At 41.1% G+C, this 22,108-nt stretch overlaps 1 protein-coding gene across 1 annotated transcript in view; it reads right to left on the minus strand.

Annotated features, from left to right (window-relative positions):
* znrf1 (zinc and ring finger 1) overlaps positions 1–21,662 on the minus strand; it is a 46,851-nt gene extending 25,189 nt beyond the window's left edge. Inside the window, exon 1 of the mRNA XM_026312368.1 lies at positions 20,584–21,662. Coding sequence (XP_026168153.1) covers positions 20,584–20,977 — 394 coding nt within the window. The 5' untranslated portion in view covers positions 20,978–21,662. The remainder of the gene's footprint in view (positions 1–20,583) is intronic.
* Between the last annotated feature and the right edge of the window lie 446 nt (positions 21,663–22,108).

Below are 22,108 nucleotides of genomic sequence, written 5' to 3' on the forward strand. Positions count from 1 at the left end.
CTCTTTAACTGGTGTCACACATCACGCTGTGTCACATGACAAGCATGGTGATATAAAGCACATTGTCTCAGTGGAAAATCTAAATGAAAGTGCAGACTGTCCCGTGGACTACCATTAGTTACTTTTTCAACCAGAGTAAATAAGCTAAAACTGCTGAAAAAGTGAACTACCTGAAGCCTGCAGCAACATCCATTACTGTTGATGTTTTTTTAAATCAGAAAGATATCAGCCAGCAAACATTGACTCATTCATTAAGTCTTGTATTGCCAGATTGTGTATTATCAGTCAACACCTCAACCAGTCTTTAGTAAAGGCACTCATAAGCACTGAATGACTGTGAGATGTAGCAACGCTGCAGCAGAAAATATGATTAAAAAACATGAATCAGTCCATTTCAAACTGATGAATAATGTCCAGAAGAGGACAACTGAACTCTAGATAACCACAGTCATCAAGAGTTTAAATCAAACCAGTGCCTGAGAGGATAATGGCTGTACAAACAACTCTCCCAGATCCAATCAATAGCATTGTAAAATCCTGCCTGTATTCAAACCTCACATAAAATATCTACAGAACAATAATTACTGAGCAGATGTAAGCTTAGTTATTATTTCCAGCCCTGGTGCTTATCTTTATTAACAGTAGATGCTTTGGATAATAAATGTCAATAGCTGCAGAAGACAGACAGACACCGGAGGAGGAAAAGGGGAGTCCGGTTTAACTGTGCAGTAAAATAAGGATCACAACAGTCCGGGGGCAGCAGGAGGAATGAATCATCCAGCTGTATACTTTATGATGCAGAAGTGACGAGAAGGAGAGGACAGAGGGAGGGAAAGAGAGGGGACAGTAATACAGAGAAAAGGAGGTGAAACAGAAATTTGAGGGACACTAATAAAAGAGGGGACATTAGGGAGCAATATAGAAGAAAGAAAAACAAAGATACTAAGAGGAAAGCAAAACAGGGAGCAAAACTGAATCACAGAACCACATGGAAATGGAACAGTAGAAGAGCGAGACATGGTGAAACACTGAATAGTGTGATAAGAAGGAAGGTAGAAAAAGGGCGAACCAAAAGCGAAGAAAATAAGATGTGAGACTTTGCATATTTCCCATAAATGTGGTTTTGTGGCTCTGTGGGTCCTGTTAACTTTACACACACCTTCTTGATTGGAGAAATTCAGGGAAATAAAGGGGAAACAAACACAACTTAGCACAAGCCTCCTACAACTTTCCAAATAAACATGATTTTAATATGTTTACCTAATACAAGTGTAACTTTTCTTCTTGGCTACGATTGTCATTTCACCTCATATAAGCTATATTTTTCAATTTAAAGTAGCCTTAATTTTGCAGATAACCTTTATCTTTATGTCTATTTTATTTTGCACAAATTAAAATGACAAAAACTATTTACAAAACTATAGAGAAAAAAAAACAGTTCAGTTCTAGTAACTACAGCATATAGACTACAATGTCTTCAGAAATGATTCACACTTTGTTTTGGCAATTTCTCAGCAATTCATAATGACAAAACTGAAAAAAATGCATTTAGAAATGTCTGCAGATGTATTAAAAATCCAAAACTGAAGTCTTTCAATTACAAAAGCAACCAGTCTCTTTGTGTCAGCCCTGAGAAAGATAAGCAGTATAGATGATGGGTGGATGAATCTATTCAGACCCTTTGACAGGGAACTACAAATTGTGATCTGCTGCATTCAAATTTTATTGAGATGTGTGTAGATCATAATTGGGGCCCACCTGGGACAAAAAGAACAAAAAGAACTGCAAAAATCTGGATAGGGGGTCCAAGGAACTCTCTGTAAATATCTGCAATAAATCTGAGGCACAGGTCAGGTAAAAGTATAAAACTTTTTCAGATTCAGGTCAAATGTCTACACTCCTGGAAAAATATAAAAAATACAAAATATAAAAACTTCACTTATTAAACTTTCATTAACAGACAGGAATGATCTAGCCTTGTTTACAGTTCTACATGTCTTCTCAACAGTTTTACAAACGACTGTTCCTTATTGGTAAGTGGATTTTGGATTACATGGATTTTTTTTTTTTTGCAGTACCAGAAGTATTCACTGGGAGAAAGCGGCAGCAAAGCTGAGTGGTAGCACTGTACCCAGTTTTCTTAATGGAGCCAGTGACTGCACAGAAAGAGTTGAGAGGGTGACAATAGATGTACAGTTACAATCAATAACAGGATGAGCTAAACACACATAGGCTATAGCTAACATCTTTTCAGTTGATACTGTGCAGTCTGTTTGCATGGACTGCACTTTCTGTCTGAAAAAACTTTTATTCTTGTTAAATTTGCCATCACTTGCTGGGACTCCTGATCCTGATAACATTCTCAGGCAGGCGATGTTATAAAAGATTGATAAATGTGAAGATGTACTGTATTTTGCAGACTTTAAGTCACACCAGTCGCTTTTGGCAAAAACCGCCTTGTTGAACAGAAAAAAAAACATATACAAGTCGCTTTGGTGTATATGTTGTATTACTAATTATACTAATTATAGTCTAAATGGGCCTATGAAGAGCGTAGGCTAAGTATAACTACAAGCAGAAGTGCATTATGAAATTCATTCATCAAGTAACAACTCTGCCAATTTCAGGGGTATGGTGAAGCAACGTGTCATCTCAGGTTGACTGAATGCAACTTAGTTCTGGCCAGGACATTTCATACTCCACAAGAAACTCAACTGCCAAACTCCTGGAAAGTCTCTCCTAATGCAGCACACGTGATGTGCGCTAAGCATTGTGGGATTTGACACAAACTACAATACAGTGGATAATTGGACATCACCATGTTTTACGACAGACGCTCTCCTCCGTACACAACATTCAGGCTACCTCTTTCCATGAATTATTAGCCATTTGTATCTTTATATGCCTTACAAGATGTGTTATAAAGATTTTCATACTTCCTTTTCATGCTTCATACTTTCCTAGAGAAATCCCATGCAGGCACAGGGATAACATGCAAACTCCAGACAGAAAGGTCCCTGGCCCTTCTTGCTGTAAAGCCACAGGGCTTACTACTAAGCCTTCATGCTGCCCCAAATATGCAACTTATAATTATAACAGAAAACACGGTAATACATAATGCCATATGGATGGGTGAAATTCTTGAGACCAGACATAATCAAGTCCAGTTCAAGTTAACCCTTAAAAGACATATGGTATCTCTACATTCAAAGTACAACAATGCAATACGTCCTCCAAAACACAGTGCATGATACTACGATAAGATTCAATCAAAAGCACAACTACATTTTTATAAATGCATTGATATTTTCAAAGTGCAAGAACTATAAGAAAATATCACACCAGCAAATGCTCAGTGTCACGTCACTCAAGTCAGTGTATGTGAGCGGCAGTCTCCTCCACATGCTCAAGATGCCTTTGCAAATTTTTTGCTCTAATTCAGGGAAAGCCAGAACCGAAGACACTCAAGGTTTTTAGCTAATTGGCAGGGAAGTTGGAAACTGATTCAGCTGCAGGTGCACACACACACACACACACACACACACACACACACACAGACAAAACCATGCTGAGATGTAGCTCTATGGCACACAGGCTGAAGGCAGAGATTCTACTGCAGAAGCACAACAAAGCCACTCTGGGGGTTTAACTGTGTGGCATGGTAGACCGAAGGCAGAGATTTAACACACAGAGACACTCCAGCAAGGTGGTGTCAGGCAGAAAGATCAGAGAGAAGAAGAGAAAAGACACCATTAATACTACAGAACAACTTTAGACACAGTCCTTGTTTTGACCTGTATACTGCCTGGTCTTACATTTTTGCCATCACACTTTGCAGCTGGCCTGAATAAAGATTTTATGTGGAGCATCAAATCAGTGAGTAGGCAATGTTTTGACTCTTTAAACGTTTAGCCATGGCTAGTCAAAAAACAAAACAAAAAAACAAGAGGGACAAAGCCTCCACAGCTATAACAGAAAACTTTACTGCATCATTATTTATGTTAGTTTTTTTCATCTAAGGTCACAAGCATTCAAATACAACCAGTGGAGACCACAAGTAGAAGCACATTTAAGATAATATATGTTTAGAATCTGTACTAAATATCAGTATAGTTGTTTTTGAAAGATACTAGGAAGTAGCAAATAATTTGGGTTTTTTTTTCCTCTGCAGTACTCTTGAATGTCTCCCAGTTCCAGTGCCAGCCTCCTCTTTATTGCAGTTGGTTGAGCTGCTTCCTTTTAAATTCTTTCTGCCAGGTTTGTAGCAGAACTCTGACCTCTGACATGGCATATTTCCCTAAAACCAGAAGAAGTTATTCTCGGACTCCTGCCACGATGTCACTCAACAGTATTGCTCTGCTACCTAGTGGCATTTGCCTTGCATTAACAATAGTCCCAAGTAGATGGAGGTGTTTTGGGTGGCTGCACGCTGTCAGGTATTCGGCTCCAACCTATAGACACTGAAAGGTAGAGGTGATGGTGGAGGGGCATCTAGGTGGTGTACCACAACCCAACTCACTGGTAATCGATGATCGTCGATGATACTTACGTCAAAGCTGAATCAACCAGTGAGACATCCACACTTATCATGGTGGTGATGAATGGAGTAATGTAACATTTACTCCTTTTAAGAATTTAAGGGATAAGGTAATTTGAAAGAGAGCATTTCCCCCATAAAGACTAAAACCACTAGTGAGTTGCCTTTTCTCACAGTTAATGTGCGCCAGTCTCCAACCTGGATTAGCTTATTTGTCTGTGCCAGAGACTGACAGCACTACTGCACTGAGTGACATGTTTCTTAGGGGAGGACTTAACTGTGCATGTGAGATCTCTGTAAAAGCACAAGAAGCCAGCAGACTGTAAACAGGGCAGAGAGCTCACAGAGATCTCATGCAAGCACAGTTGAGGTTTGCTTTACTAAAACATTATGGTGGAAGTTTTTGGAGCAACATTTTTACAAATATGCGGGTCTGGTGTTTTGTAAGTAAGGCATATATGGTAGCTGTGTGTTGCATTAATGCATTTTTTAACAGGTTTAAACAACTGTGGATTTCTATAGCGCAGATGAATAAACTAATCTAATTGGGGATTGAGATGAGTAGATGCAATTAATTTTTGGTTTTATTGTGAGGATCGTTGAAAACTACTAATAAAAAGCTACTAATATAAAAATCATTCTTTAACTTAATTATGACTTCAACAATTTTACACTCAACAACAACAAAGTTACCTAATAGTTAAATAACAGTTAAACAGGACAATAAATATTTCCTTACACTGTCAGCAACTGTCAACTGCTTCGGGTTTAGCAGGAACACCATGTCATTCAGCCTGGCTTCACATCCTATCAATTAAATACTGGGTCAAATTAATTGAAATGGTTGTTAATGCAATGTACCAGATAAGCTCCTGGCACAATAGAAATCCTCATTAAACTGTGGTTTGTTCAGGAATACATTTCGTGGTTCTTGGCCAGCTCTGCTCAATTTCTCTGCAGCTAAGGGCAGAAGTCACATTAGTCAGGTTCAGTGTGGAGTAGTGTACAGTCTGGAACAGCACAGCAACATTGCTACAGCAGTCCTCAAACACAGTCTACACTTTAAAACAGAATGTCACACATTTCACATTGAAAGGCTGATCAACGAAATAGTAAGTATAAAAATAGGCTATACCATGTCAAGTAATCAGTTGCATCACAGAGAATAAACAGTCTAGCTCTGCTCTCTGATTAGAATAGTGCAATGTAAGCACATTCATATACATAAGCTTGAATAGCTTGTCTCAGTTAACTGTCTCATTTTATTAATATCTTACAGTTTTCCTTGACTGCTAACAAGCATCTGTCAATACTGAAAACAAATTGTAACGGAATGAGACGTTATTATTGATTATGTTATTGTGAGTATTGGTTACTGGTTATTACCAGTTGTGTGCATATGTTTGAACGGAGTAAATAGCAAAAGCCAAGATTTGGGATTGGCATTGAGCAACGTTACGAACAAGTCAGTGCATATGTGCAAGGTGTGTTTAAATCTGAACGAGTGGAGTGTAAAGCCCGCCCCATTGCAGGGGTTCCAGAACCACATTCTTTTGCTAAGGAGTGAATAAAGGAGTGAGTCTGACTGGCCAGGCTAGTTGTCTATGACCCACAGTAGCCCGTGTACAGTTTAGTAAAGATAACAGGATGCTGCATGGATTATACCACGATGAACAGAAGCTGCCACAACCAGCTTATGGGTTTCCATGAAAGTTAGGTTTAGGTTATATATTTTACAACACAGGGTTGCAAAGCTAAGAGAAATGTAGCCCCTTCATGCTAACATTCTACATAGGCTTATGTAGTTAGCTGGATAGCAGCCCTAATGAATGTTTTGTTTGAAACTGCGGGGAACTGGACATCTTATATAAACAAAATGCCTAGCCACCTTCCAAATTTTGTATTTTTTGGTTTTATCACTGTGTGCAGCTAGCGACTAGCACTGAGGAGAGACAGGAGGCAGGAAATGAAAACTATGAAATGACATGAGTTCTGTCCAATCAAACAATAACCATTGTACCTACCCTTTTTTGAATTATGGAATTTTGTCTTTGGTCCTGGCACAAGAAGTAGGACTCTGCATCCTTAACCTCTACAAAGCTCTGATTGGTTATTTCTAGCCATGCTATTGGGTGTGGCTCTGTAGATAGTTAGTTGGTCATCGACTTTAGTCAAAAGACTAAGGAGTATACTTGACCCTGAAAACATTTTTGGTTTTGAGCAAACTAGCTAACAAGTAACACATGTTAGCATTGTGACTGAGTATGGTAGAATGCTGATATTAGCATGTTGGATCACTTTGAGGAAACAAAAAACTTCACAGAATCACAGTTTTGTGAAAGGAATGTTGTCCCATTCTTGCCTGATACTTGATTCTAACTGCTCAACAGTTGACAAAGACAGGGACTTCTTTGTCATATTTTTCATTTGAAGATGCGCCAAATATTTTCAATTGGTGACAGATCTGGACCGGAGAAGGTCAGTTCAGCACCCGGACTCTTCTAATACGAAGCCATGCTGATGTCATAGATACTGTATGTGGTTAAGCATTGTCTGGCTGAAATATGCAAGGTCTTCCTTGAAAAAGACGTTGCCTGGATGGAAGCATATGCTGCTCTAAAATCTGGACATATCTTTCAGCATTGATGAGGCCTTTCCAGATGTGCAAGCTGCCCATTCCATTGGCACCCCCATAGTATAAGAGATGCAGACTTTTAAACTGAGCGCTGAAAACAAACCAGAAGGTCCCTCTCCTTTTTAGTCCAGAGGACACCCATGGTTGCCAAAATGAATGTCAAATTTAGATTCATCTAACCACACAACATTTTTCCACTTTTCCACAGACCATTTTACATTAGCTTTGGCCCAGACATCAGTGTTTCTGAATCATGTTCATATATGGCTTCTTCTTTGCATGGTAGAGCTTTAACTTGCGTTTTTGGATGGCATAGCGAACTATGTTCACAGTGATTTTTGGAAGAATTCCTGAGCCCATGAAGTGATGTCCATCTTAGAATCATGCCTGTTTTTAATGCACTGAGGGCGTGAAGATCACATTCACTATTGCATTATGGCCAATGTCCCCAGATATTTCCCCTGATTCTTTGCATATTTTGATGATATTATGTAGTGTATATGATGATATATTTGAAGCCCTTACAATTTTACAATGAGGAACATTATTCTAAAATTGTACTACTGGGACATGGTGATCACTGGCACTGTATTGGTTATTTTAGTGTTCTTACTACTTCATTACTTTTTCACTGTAACAATCCATACATAGCTGTTGCAGTATTTGCAGTATACCTTCCTCTGCCTTCCTCCACACAATTTACCTCAGAGACCCTCTCTGCGCCATGGTCAGACAGGAGGAAGTCTGATCGTCAGCAGCCTACCGCTGTCATGACCATAAACGGCAGCCCTGGAAACGGTTGTCTTGATTACATCACAACTTACAACTAACGCAACCCTCACCAGCAAACTCTCCTTATTTTACCGGAAAGACCAGCAGTTTCCATGGGAGCAAGGACAGAATAAGAGAACCAGAAAAACACAACACAGATATGGAGAGGTAGAGGAGAGGATGGATGTTGGGGGTGTAGAGAGAAGAGAGCTTACAGAAACAGAAAGCTGAGAAACATTTCTATTGTTTTGTTTGTCACACTGGAAGGTAATGTGACCTTAGATGGAGGTGCGGCGAATGGGGAGGAGAGAGGTGGACTGGGAGTGGGAGGGAGAGAGAAATGTATAATTATACGGAGAAAAATAAAAGGCAGAGCTACAGTTTGAAAATGACATGGCCTTTGAGATCCTGTATCACAGGGGGTTACATTAGGATGTTTGCTAAGAAGAGAGTCCCTGAATACCCAATCAACCCCTCAGTGCCCTCATCTCCAGAGAGCTTAGCCAGCCTGACAGAGATCAGAGAATATAACCTGGTCTGGACCACAAACACAGCAACACATGTGCCATGCTGGTCCCTCAACACCCATTAAGTGAAGAACCATTCAGAGATTATTTTGGGAATGGGCTGATCACCTTCTTGCAGTCAAGTGTCCTTAAACCACTGGAGAATAGGGTTCTACAAATAAACCTCAACACTTTAAAAAAAAATGAGGCAACCACAATAGAAATATGGCCTTAATGTTTGTTTCATGTATTAATTTGAGGAAGGTTAAAGTCTGCTAATTATGCTAATAAAACAAATTTTCTGTTTCTACGCAGGATTTTTTATTTACAAACTGAAAATGCACATAAAAACATCTGGATGTAAATGACTACAGTGATACATTTATTATACAGATTACATTACATCAGATTACATTTAATATGTTTTCAGCCAAACAAATAATCTGTGTATTTCAACCAGGCACACACACATATTAATTGTGGCTTCATGAGGCTTCTTTTCTATAAATATCACTTTACTTAGATATCAGATGTAGTGCAGTAGTCTGGCCTGTAAAGAGCCTGTCTGAATACAACTGGCAATTCCTGCTCCACTTGGTCAATCAGCTAAGTTAGAGGTTTATGTTTACAAAGTCTATTTGCTTTGCTGTGATGACATATTGGCACTGACCACATCAATGGCTACATGGCCACCAACTGCCACAGTAACTGCCAGGCTCCCAGACCCTAATAATTGGTCAACACTTTGCAGGACAGGTTTTATTGGCATGCAGCTACAGGACTGACGCAACATTTGATACTTCTCATACCTTTAAAATGACTGTTACAAAGACCTGCAGTAATCATTTAAAGTAGACAACATTTTGAAAATCTGGTCTTCCAGACTCTTATCTCTACCAATTTTCTCAGTCCCTCTTTCTTTCCTTATGCCCTGCTTCTTTTTCTGCTATTCCACATGTAAATTGTGTGTGTGTGTGTGTGTGTGTGTGTGTGTGTATTTGTCTGCATGCGAAAAAACTCAAAAAGGAAATAGCCAGAAAGGAAATAGAAGGGTTGAGGCGACATTTGCAAAGGTGAAGGGAGTGTCGATTTGTGAAAGTATGCACATTATGGTTTGTGCACATCTTGAAAAAACAACAGTGATAGGCAGTTATGTGGTTGTCACAGCAACAAAACCCCATCTCTAAACCTTAGCTCCCAGTCTCTGCTCCGTTCTCCATCATCTCATTCTACTCTCGCTTGTTTATGGAATCTGTATGTGTCCATCTGTCCTTATATGTCTGCTCAGTGTGTGCACTGCATTGACTGAGTTAACGGAAAGGAACGAGCCAAGAAAAGATAGGTAAAGTACGTGTGTGTGTGTGTATGAGAGAGAGATCAGAAGAAACAGAAATAAACTGCAGTGGTGACCTATATTCTTGAAACCCGCAACCAGACAGTTCAGCAGCACAGATGTTCCCCCAATCCCTGTGTTCCTGAAAGCCTTGGCTGTGAAATCCAGCCACAACACATGACTGCAAGGACGGAAGTCAGTATAATTATGCCTGTGTGTTCCACGTACATTATGCATCATTATTTGTGTGTACACTGTTGCAGTATGTGTGGGAGGACTAGTGCTGCTTTATTTCTGTGCTTAAAGGAACACTTCACTGATTTCAGGCCTTGTCTTGATGTAAGTCACCTATGGGCAGCATTATACAATTGTCAATAATCTGTACCTTTTCAGCCGTTCAAATTCAAAATCTAATCATGCAAACAGCAAAGAAGACTTATTTCTGTCTGGTTTTCCTTTCCATTATCAGGAAACGTATGTATATGTAATGCACATACAGGAATCCTAAAGATATAAACAAAAATCAAAATAAATGAGAGCTTCTACAGAAAACTAATCAACAGTAAGCAGAGGTCAGTTTGCTTCAACTGACAACAAACACTGCAACTATATGGGTCATTTAATCGGATTCTTTTCATTTAGAACCAAAACACATTCTTGGTTATATTTGGCTATAAGTCTCTCTTACTTAGTGTTACCCATACAAATCTTTTTTTTTTTTTGTTTTAATTTTGAAATGTATTAATTTAGGCCCTGCGACAGACTGGTGACCTGTCCAGGGTGTACCCCTGCCTTCCACCCGAGAGAGAGCTGGGATAGGCTCCAGCAGATCCCCGTGACCCTGAACCAGGAAAAGCGGGTATAGAAGATGGATGGATGGATGGATGGATGTATTAATTTAATAATAAATGTTACAATGAATAAACATAATCAGCACCTGTGTATAGAGGTTGCAGGTTTTTGTGTGCCTGTAATCTAAGAACAATAGCATGCAAACATCTACTCAGCAATTCAGAGACAGAAAGAAAGGGAGACAAAGGAAGTAATCGAATTGAAGAATAATTGCTTTGTCCCTCAGGTAGGTGAGTGAACTCAGGAAGGCAGATTACATTTAGAGTTGTGAAAAAAGTCACTGGCTCCCTTTCTAACCTGGTTCAGAACAGCACCACTTTTGGCCTCTACAGTAGGGAGCACATTTAAAATTTGAAACACAGAAACGTGGTGGTTATACTCTTAATTAACACAATTTCTCTGTATATTATCTGTATAAAATGACAAATGTTATTTTATAATTAAATATTTTCACTTATCATAGCAGGAAAAACACAATCTGATAATATTAACAATGGCTTCATTCTTTTGAATTGTGAGCGAACTGGCATTACCCTGACATTAGGACACCAGTTAAATACAAATGTTGCTTAAAATGCTTCTGAGAACTTATATACTTATAACTATATTCCACAAATGAGCAGCACTGTTGTTGTTTCCGTTAACATAAAACTGTAATATATAATGCACAGAATAGTTTAAACTGTTAACATATTCCCCAGCAAGGTGCTATTGGGGAGTTTGCAACCAAGGTTAAACTTGTTGGTCAGAAAAAGAGTGCAAGTGCTCTATTGATTAAACACTGATGCTTGTATTGGCGGGCTGTATCAATACACAGTACCATAGGAGCACAGGGGAGACCTGTTGATTTGAAGGATGGCTGATAAGATAGATTGATCAAAGATAGTTTTTTGTGTTTGGGTTAGTAAGACCTGGCCTGTGTCTTTATAAGTCTGTCTGTCTCTCAGCCTCAGTCACTCGTTTGATCCTGATGTAGTGAATCAGGAGAACAAAAAAAAAAAATCTATTGTGCTTTATCTTTTAAACAACCAATCCTTACAGCCCACATCTGTGTGATACCTAATATGACCTATAACAATGGTTTTCCATTTCAACCATTTATCCTTAATTTCTAGTTAACTATTTCATCTGTTTATCCCTTACTGTCATCTCTGCCCTTGTCTATATAGTACATCTGTGTTAAGTGACCGGTACTTATTGTCCAGGTGCACACCCAGATATTTGTAGGCTGGCACCACTTCAAGGACTGCACCACAGATGTTGACTGGATAAGGAGGGGGTACAGATCTTCAAAAATTGACAACCATGTCCTTAGTTTTAGAGGTGTTCAGTAGGAGGCAGTTTTTGTGAGTGCATTTACTGAAGGCTGTATCAGACATCTGTACTCCTCTTCCTGTCCACTCCTGATACATCCAACAAACGCAGTATCATCAGAATACTTCTGAAGGTGGCAACACTCAAAATTGTATGTGAAGTCTGCTGTGTACAGTGTGTACAGGAATGGAGCCAAAACAGTCCCCTGTGGAGACCCTGTGTTGATCAAAACTCTACCAGAGATGCAGTTCCCTAGCCTGACAAACTGTGGCCTTTCTGTCAGGTAAACTGTGATCCAGGAAACAAAGGAGGGGTCTACCTTGATCCCTTTGAGCATGTCTCTGAGGATGATTGGTTGGATGGTATTGAATGCACTTAAAAAAATCAAAGAACATAATCCTCACATAACTTGCTGGTTCTTCCAGATGAGACAAAACATGAAGCATGTACAGGGCAGCAGCATCATCCACACCAATGTGTTCTCTGTAAGCAAACTGCAGAGGATCTATTGTGTGTTTAACCTTGAGTCTTAATAGACAGAGAATCATCCTCTCCAAGACCTTCATAATATCGGATGGGAGAGCCAACAGACTGTAGTTATTTACTTCAGCTGGTCACTTAATTTTGGTACCGGAACAATACAAGCTGTTTTCCACTGAGCCAGGACCCTCCCCAACTGTAGACTCAGGTTGAAGATCCTCTGGAGAGGCTCACACTGTCCTTAAGCTGTCTTGGACATACACCACTTGGACCAGCAGCCTTCCCATTACACAGTCTTTGTAACTGCAACCTCACCCTGTTACTGTGACAGATGGTGGAGTGTGCCCAGGTGAAGGAGAGGGCGCAACTGCAGTGGTGAAGATGTACACAGGATTATGAATGAGGAGGAGGAGATGGGGGAGGAGATATTAAGAAACAATGAGGGGGCATGGCTGGATAAGCGGGGACTTTTGCAGTAGTGTCGCACCTGTTGAGTTCATTGGCTTTGCCAACATCACCCACTGGTGCCTGGTTGTTCTTTTTTTGTAACCAGTGAAGTTGTTAATTTCTCTCCAAAGCGCTCTGATGTTGTTGTACTGTAGATTGTTCTCTATTTTGTTTTTGTAGTCCTTAGGCTGCTTTAATCTCTTCTAAGATGGTGGTAAGGGAGAACAGCCTCCTTGACATTTGCATACAGCAGATCAAGTGTTGATCTGGTCTTGGTTGAATGTAAACAAGTATGGTGATGATATGACTGAACTTCCTGGGAACATAATAAAGTCTGAGGCCAATGGCCAAAAGCTCAATGTCCAAACAACATATTCTTTCTTTGACAGTAATATGACCAGGGTTACACCATCTCTTATTTCGTACAAATAAGGTCAGTCCTCCATCTTTTGTCTTGCCACTTGCCTCAGCATCTCTGTCTGCACGTACCAGGGTGAAGTCAGGCACATCCACACAGGAGTCTTCAATGTTTTGATTTAACCAGGTCTCAGTAAAACACATCAGGCTACAGTCACGATATGCTCTCTGGGTCTTAACCAGTGTCTCCAGCTCCTCATTGTTGTTGAGTAGAGTGTTGACATTCACCATCATGATGGATGGTAGGAAAGGTTTGTATCTCCATCTCCTAGCCTTTAGTTTAGCACCAGCACTACATCCACAGAGAGACCTCTTCAGCTCAGATTGAATAGGCTGATATACTCCAGATTTGCTCCATTGTAGTAAAAGGAAGTCATTTCCTCTCCCCACAGTAATATCCATAAATGATTAGGCAAAATAGAACAGTAGTTGTCAAAAATGTTTTTTAAAAAAAGAGTGAAAATTTCAGGAGCTACAAGACTTTGCTGCAATCTGCAATCCTCGGTTAAACTACACTTGCTGTTTTTTCTCTTTTGGAAATTCATTTGTTCCTAAATTAACCACCAGTATAAGGCGGTGACAGCTAAAAAAAAAAGTGAAGGTGGTGACTTAACATCCACAAAGTGGACAGAAACAAAGTGATAACGTTGCTCCATGTATGCAAAATGAATAAAGATTTAATAAGATAAAGAAGAGAGATTTAGGTTCCAAACGCACTTTGGGTAGGCAAAAATCATGTTTTTTGTTAAATGTACATGAACATTTTGGGTCTTAAGTCACTGTGGATTTTTGGGTCTTAGACCAGACCATGATCTTTTCCCAGCAATATCCAAGAGTTGCCAGCTCCTGAACACAACCACTACATGTTGTGCAGAAGTGCACTGCAAAATCAGATATCTTGGTGGAAAACAGTGTCATCAGTAAACATTTTACTGTTACAATAAGTTCAGTATCAACTAATGTGTGACTCATCAGATACATTATTTTGAACATTTCCTTATTATATGAACAAATGGATTATGTATGTTTATGTAAAATGTATGTTTTGTTACAAATTATTGCATAGAACAATGTTGCAGAATGAGCAGAAATCCAATTTAAAAATTAGGTATTGTAGGTCATGCACACATAAACACATTTTATTGCTTTACACTACTGTTAAAGCAATAGCCAAGTGCAATTAGTTTTAAATAGTATATCGCACATGGCAATTCTTAACGCATCCACTATGTTATTATTATAAAACACCCAATTTACACACTACATAGCACAGCACTGCCATGTTTCAGAAGCATGGTCATATGAAACTAACATCCATCATTTGTCATTAAATTTAAAAGTGGAATCCCATTAAGTCCCTCTTCAATCTGAGTATCAGTTTTTATTTGCATCACATTTCTTCTATACATCCAATTACCTTATTCACCTGGAATATAGGTAAATACCTTTAAGTTTTAAATGTAAACCTATTAAGATTACCTTTCCATTGGTGCTGCCGAATAACACTAATAAAAAAAAACGTATTGAATCAGTTTGTGAACCCAAACTAGAGATATGGTACTTATTACTGAATACTCAGCTGACGCTGAATCAGATTAAAATTCCTCCCAGTGAGGTCACACAGATGCAGCAGGCGGCCATGTGTTCTCTCGGAAGAGGTATAGTGACAGGAAACATGATCCAAAATAAAGCTGTTGTACAAACATGAATAAATGCTAAATCCTCAAACCCATTCAGGTTCCTGAATCAAGCAGCAGCCATTTAATACACCCCCAGTGAGGTTTGTTCGACCTCTACCTGCACCAAACCAAAGATGGATGGGAGGAAGAGGTAACTTGACTGCTCTGTGTGTGTGCGCGTGTGTGTGCGTGCGTGCGCGTGCGTGTGCGTGCGTGCGTGTGTGTGTGTGTGTGTGTGTGTGCCTGTGTGTGTGCGTGTGTGTGTCCTCACACTAACTGTGTCTAAGAGGATGCAATCTCAAGGCGAGATGGAATAAGGCTACATAACAAATGCAACTGCCTCTTATTGGTCTGCGTCATGATTAACATTAGTCTAGTAAAGACATCTCATAACATCTGAATGGATGTGCAACACATGCTCTCAGACACAAACACACACACTTCTGCATTACAACCAGCCTTTGTCTTGAATTTTAAAGAGACAATCTCTTCTCCCCTGTGACAATGATTTTGAGTCTCTCTTTGCCCCCACTCACTCTCCTCACTCTTTGTCTTTTGTTCCTAAACGCAGGCACAGACACACACCAACCTCCCAAGGGCAAACAGAGGGAGAGGTACCTGTGGCCTGGCTGATTAACATCCATTTTACAGAGAAGCAGAGGGACTGAAGTGTTGTCAGTACACCACCATCAGTGTCTTCTGAGAACCCATCTAAAAATGGAACGTGTGCATGTATGTACTTGTGTATGTGTGTGTCATGGTGGGTCAACAGCAACCACTTCATGATTATGGGAATATAAAGGTCAAGGTCTGTGCATGTCTTCACACCTCTACGTAAGCACATGTTATTAATAAGGTTTTCTTCCCAAACATCAACAAATTTCTTAGCACTGCTGTTCTAAATGTGCATAGCTGTGTGAGGAATAGCAAACACTGTGTGCTGTGCAGTTTTTCTTTACAAGACTACTACCCGATGTGTTGCTGTGTGCCGTGATATAATTAAACACATTCATTTGCAACATACACAAAAAAACTGAAATAAAAAAGGTCTTAAACTGAAAATTTAACACCTGGGATCTCTTGCTGACAGTCTCAAGGTTATGTTATAAAGCAGGAACCATTATCATGTCAGTTCAGTTCTCGGGCCTCAGGACAGTTGCCCACTTTGCCCATTTGGTAACCCGGCCTTGGTCCAGGAGTAAATATACCTTTCTGAGAAAGCGCAACATTCTGTGTAAATCTCCAAACCTCAAAGTCTCCCTGAATGCAGCATCAATCTCCCAAATGCAATAAAATTTATACAACATATATATGGTATTTGGATTTTACTAGTAATTCCTAAACTGACAACTGACTAACTTGTGTGACTTAAAGAACAGTTGCAGGTGAAAATAAGACTGTAGCAACTGAAATGATGGTAAGACATACTGTCTTCTACAGCCTTCAGTCCTTGGACTTAAATTCACAACAAAAGATTTCACACTTCATGATTTAGAACCAGTGCCATGCATCCAATGTCAATGCAGGAAGAGGTGTGTCCTTCATGCAGTGAGCTGGATGGTAAGGGTTAGAGGTGTGACATAGGGGATCGGTGGGTTAAATGTGTGTCCTGCTGTAGACCTGTGATTGATAACCTTATCTGTAACCCAAACCTTTCCCTGGCCTTAAACAAGTACATTAGTTGCTACAAGATAATCATAACAAAGCCTTAATTGTGTGTTTCAGTTTTCCAAAATTACCCATTAAACATCAGTACAAATAATATGTAGTTTTACAAACGCTGGGTAATACCATGTGTTTTTGGAACGTTAACTTACTCTGCAGATGCTTTTTTCTTCATATTGTTTTGCTTTCTTGCCAAAGTGCCTGATCTAGTACTGGAATTTGAATACAGTGAGTGGCATACTGACCAGAAAATTCTGTTACTGCATCTCTAGCCCCAAGATCTTTCACTTTATGAGTCATTAACTTTTACTTATGACAACAGCTGTACTTGGGACTAAATTAAAATTTGGAATGAACCAGTACAAAATCATTACAGTGCTCTACATTGCTTATCGGTTCTCCAAGTCTGATCCAAATATGGAGACTGATAAACTACAGATTATGTATAAAATACAGTGAAAATCACATCAGAAATCAATCGCTTCTGTTGAATGATTTGAGTTTACAATTCCAACTGGAATTCACATATAAAGTAGCATATCACATGGGTTAAACCTCTTCAGGTAGAATCAGTACGGTCTGACTGAACAGATGCTTCAGAGGAAAGCAACAGCATAGGTTTTTAGAAATGACAGATTCAAATTTCTTATCCTGGATCTTTTGGCTACAACCACAATACCTCTCATCGCCTCTAGCTGTATTCTATGACCGAGTCTAATCCAAAGGCATATAAACACAAATAAATACAGATACAGACACTTCAAAAACTGATTTAATCTAAAATTAACCTCAGAATGACTTGATGTGACCCTCAGCATCAAACCTTTCAGCTGAGCTTTCATTACTATGCAAAACAATGTGTAAATCAATCTGAACATGATGCTCACTGAAATAAATGACCTATTTTAAAGAACTTTAAAATCTGTGCGATCAAATATGTGAAGTCTCGCTTTTGTTCAAAATGTGAGCACTGGGCCCATTTAAAATTTCATGCATGATAAAAGATTAGACCACTGTTTGTGGGAGGTAATTCTCCCTAAATAATTGATGTCTTTGACTTTGTAAAAACAGGATTCTTTTATGCTAAACAGTCAGAAATGTACTTGTGACTTGGAACTGATCGTCAGGTTGAGGGTCTAAATATGACACATTATTTACGTTTTAGATGAGTCTCAACTATCAGGACATACAGTATGCTGTGTGTTCAAATTCATACACCTACTTCTAATTAAACTAGCAGTCTGTGTAAATTTTACATGAAGCTGTGCATCTGCCATCACAAATGGTTTCACATGTCTGATGGGGAGACATATCGAGCATTTGTCTAGCGGTGCTGCGAACAGCTGGGTCCAGGTTATGGAAATGCTGGATTAAAATGTTGGTTTTGGGCGAAGAATTTCTCATGCCTGCAGGCAGTAAACCCTCATGCAATCATGAAATTATTTTGGTGTAGGCACAGGTAAAAAAAAAAAAAAAGAATAAACAATAATGTTTGCATTTCCCCTATTACGTGTATGTTGATAAACCTGGGTGCCCAAATCATGGAGTGTATGTCACATTTGGGGCTGGGGCTGGGGCTGTGCCAAGAAAGTTTCATGCAGAACAGAATGTCCTGTGCCAAAGAGTTCAGAATGCATGTGTTTACACTTATTCTCACACCAGGTGAGGAACACAATGCAATTAGCACAGTACTACAAGCTACATGCAATTAGCTATTCTACCTAATATGGACTGACTTTCATTTCGTACAGCTTGGCCCACACACTGCATTCCCAGGTAACGGTAGTCTGTGCTGCAGCCTAAGTTAGACCAGAACAAACTTTTATTGACATACTACATAGATTTTCATGCACAGAGCCCTTTACAGTGACAACTCACTGAGCTAACACAGTGGCTCCCTTAAATAAATGAAGACCCTGGAGTTTTTGACACTGTGCTATTGTTGTTCTGGACATGGTCTAAAGGCAGCCAAGTTTCCAGAAACATCTCATTCACCACCACCAGAAAACCCCTGCTGGCTGAGCATTTCTGCTGGAGTTACAAGTGAAATTAAAGGTCATGCTAGGCAATAGGGGCAGAGCTACAGATGAATGGAAAGGGGCAGAAGTCCCTGCTACAGAAACCAGTCTTTTATTACAGCATTCAAAGTGTGACATTTCAGTCAGGGCAGCCTTCATCAGATACTTCAGGCCCTTTTTTGCACATTTATCTACCTCCACCTTGACTGAGATTGGAACTGCAACATTTTCTCACAGAGAGTATTGTCAGTCCTGCCATCCTCTCCCATCCCCGTCCCCCAGATGGACCACTCCTTGATCCAGTTCCTATCACCCTGATGGACAGTGTATTTTTTGTGATCTTGCCTGAGACTAATGTGTGCAGTATCTATTACCAGCGTCTCTAAAGCCTGGTATTCAACCTCTACTTAAATAAAATTTTATTTAAATTCAAATTTATTTTGTTTTGCCTGGTAGCCTCCAGTGTTTTTGTGGTTATGACTTCCTGCAGTGTGGTCACTACTAGCCTCACATTTTTAGCCTTGACCACACCCATGTGATTTACTTATGATCATACTGGTGGTTTCTGTATTTTGACTATTTCCTGATAGCAAAAGTCCTCAGACTCTGGTTCAGATGTGTTTTTCCCTGTCTTCCACCATCTCCCTCACTCCCAGCGTTATCTCCTCCCACTGATATGAAAGCACATCAGAGTCGCTAAGCAATGTAGGTAAGGGAAAACAGCTGATGTGTTGACGTCCAACTTGCGATCCTCCTGCTGTGAGCGGGTCAGGGCTTTAGTAATGAGAGCCTGGGGACCTAGCTGAGCCTGCTGTGTGTGTGTGTGTGTGTGTGTGTGTGTGCAATCTTCCTCGAGGACTTTGTTTCTTAGTGTGTGTGTGTTTCTGTATATGCATTTGGAAGACAACCGGCTGTTGTCTGTGGTTAAGGATTTGTTTCTGTGCATACATACAGCGTGTGTGTGTTTGGATGTGTGTGTAGATGCAGGGGTAGGTTTGAGCACACACTCATTGTCCTGTCAGGTTCAGTCACCCACAAAAACATTTTGTGGGGCAGGCTGCAAACTAATGATAAACATGAACAGCCCCATAAACCCATTCCCTCCATCCTGTCCCTCCCTTCCCCTTGACTTCCCTGCCTCACCTTATTTCATCCCTCCTCATCCCCCACCCCCTTCTTCCCCCCTCCCTTAATCGTGGAGCTAATTGACTCAGCCAGATTTGGCAACAGGCTTATTACTGTCATCTCACACAACAAGGAATGACCTATGCAGATGGTGCAGTAGTGACAGTCAGAATGGAGCACACCTGCAATGAACAAATTCAATGTTTCATACACACATACAAATGGTGTAAACATATTTCCCTCAATTGATAATATCCCCTATTAACAGCACATTCGTGTACGTGTTTGACCAAATGGGTGTTTGAGTGTGCTGATTTATTCACTGAAGTACCTACAAGTAGCTACAATTTCAGACATTTTCCTGCACAAAAAAGCTGCTGCCTCTGCATTTTACCCATCTCATAGGGTCAGAACCTGGGGGAAGCATATAGTTTTACATACTGGTCAGCTTCAGTCCTGAAGCCAAAAGTTGGCTTTTTTTCTTGTTTGTGGCTGTTTCCTTTTCAGTACATCCCCAGGTTGGGCTGAACTTCCCTTGACAGCAATACAATTACATGGCACCACTGGTGTCATGCCTACCTGCAGGTAAACAAGGTGTGCTTGTAGGGGCCTTTCTGTATGAGCTGGTGTCTGGAGAAATCTATTTCTAAGTGATTTTCTCTGGTGGCTGTTCCTCCAGTATCACCCACATTTTTGTGTGTGTGTGTGTGTGTGTGTGTGTGTGTGTGTGTGTGCGTGTGTGTGCGTGTGTGTGTGTGTGTGTGTGTGTGTGTGTGTGTGTGTGTGTGTGTGTGCGTATCTTACCGCTGTGTGAGCTGAACCATCGGGGTGCGATGTGCAGGGGCAAGGTGTCAGCCAGCGACCCCCGGGACCCCAGATACAGTACCCCGTCCGTGTGGTGCCCTCCGCCCCCATTGTCCTGGTAGCCGGTACCATGGGGGGCGGCTGTAGTGCCTCCTGAACCCCCTCCGGCTCGATCCGAGTCCGTCCCTCTGGGGGTGTAGAATCCGAAGGGCACGGTGGGACTGTGCTCGATGCCCATTCCGGCAACGGAGCTCACCGAGCGGCTTCGCAGGCCCATGGTGCCGCTCGGCCGGTAGTGGCCAAAGTGGGCCGAGGGTGGCACTGCACTGTCATCCGTAGAGACACCGGGAAAAGCACCCCGGGGCCGCCCCGCCGTGCTCTGCTTTCCCCCCATCCAAAGCGGGAGACAAATGGGTGGGGGTTCTGGTTGGAAACCGGAGGGGGCTCGGCTCGATCCGCAAAGGGTCGAGAGAGCCGAAAGAGGCTGTCGCCCCCCTCCCCTCTCTCCTGTCTGTCTCTCGGCCTTCCTGTCTGTCTGTCCGCGTGTCTCAGCAGGCTCGTCAGCTCTGACTCTCTGCAGACGCAACAGCCCGTTTCCCTGCTGAGCGGAACATGAGGCAGCCCTGACGTCTGGATTCACCTCGACACAACCAGAGGGGTGGCTGAACGACTTGGAAATCCCAGGATGGCGAACAGATGTACAGCACACACTCCGTCTCGCTCTCCCACAAAATTAAGACGGCAGTATCATTGCAGGCGAGACGCGGCAGCAGCACGTTTATCCCGCCCGGCCCGGATCACAGCAGCGCCGCAATGTTCACTCCGCTGCTCTCGCCTCATCTGATCTCAGACATCGTGACAACTGTTGCTGTCTGTCTGACCGCCAAAAGCTCGGTCTGTCTTTAACAAAAAGAAAATGACGCCGTCGTTGTCCGCACTGTCTGTCCGGTCCGGTGCTCTCAGAGCCAGCGGACGATTTGTACCCGGAGATCGGGGTCACAGTGAAGCCGCTCCCCTGCGCTCAGATCGGCGCTCCGCTCCTCTCCGCTGCCGCTGCCGCCGCCGCCGCCGCTGCTGCTACTGGCCAGACAATGGAGGCGCTCAGTGCGCAAGCTCAGATCACGCAAACAGACAGGACAGGAGACAGTATCAGAAGTATGGAAGCAAATCATTGCCACAGCAATTTGAATCCTATCAGCAGCAGCGAAGTTATTGTGCTGAAATATGACTTTGAAATTTGAATCTTTCTGAAATGGTGTGAAAATTTTCAGCAGCTATTATCAAGTGCCACAATTTCAAAAACTTTTCTTGCAGTAAGGGTCCTCAAATTCAGAAATTCACACAACTCCCTATTGTGGTATAACTAAAGCTCAGCTGGCTCATGATGTGCTCAGGCAGATTCAGAAGCTAAATTATAGGTGTAAAATTCTGATCTGAAAAATTAGACACTGAAAAAAAAAGAAATCAAACCTGAATGGAAGTGATCCAGTCTCAGAGCTGGCAAGTCCCAGGAAAGTTCTTTTTT

This window comes from Mastacembelus armatus, chromosome 6 (assembly GCF_900324485.2).
Source record: "Mastacembelus armatus chromosome 6, fMasArm1.2, whole genome shotgun sequence".
Classification (NCBI taxonomy): Eukaryota; Metazoa; Chordata; class Actinopteri; order Synbranchiformes; family Mastacembelidae; genus Mastacembelus; species Mastacembelus armatus.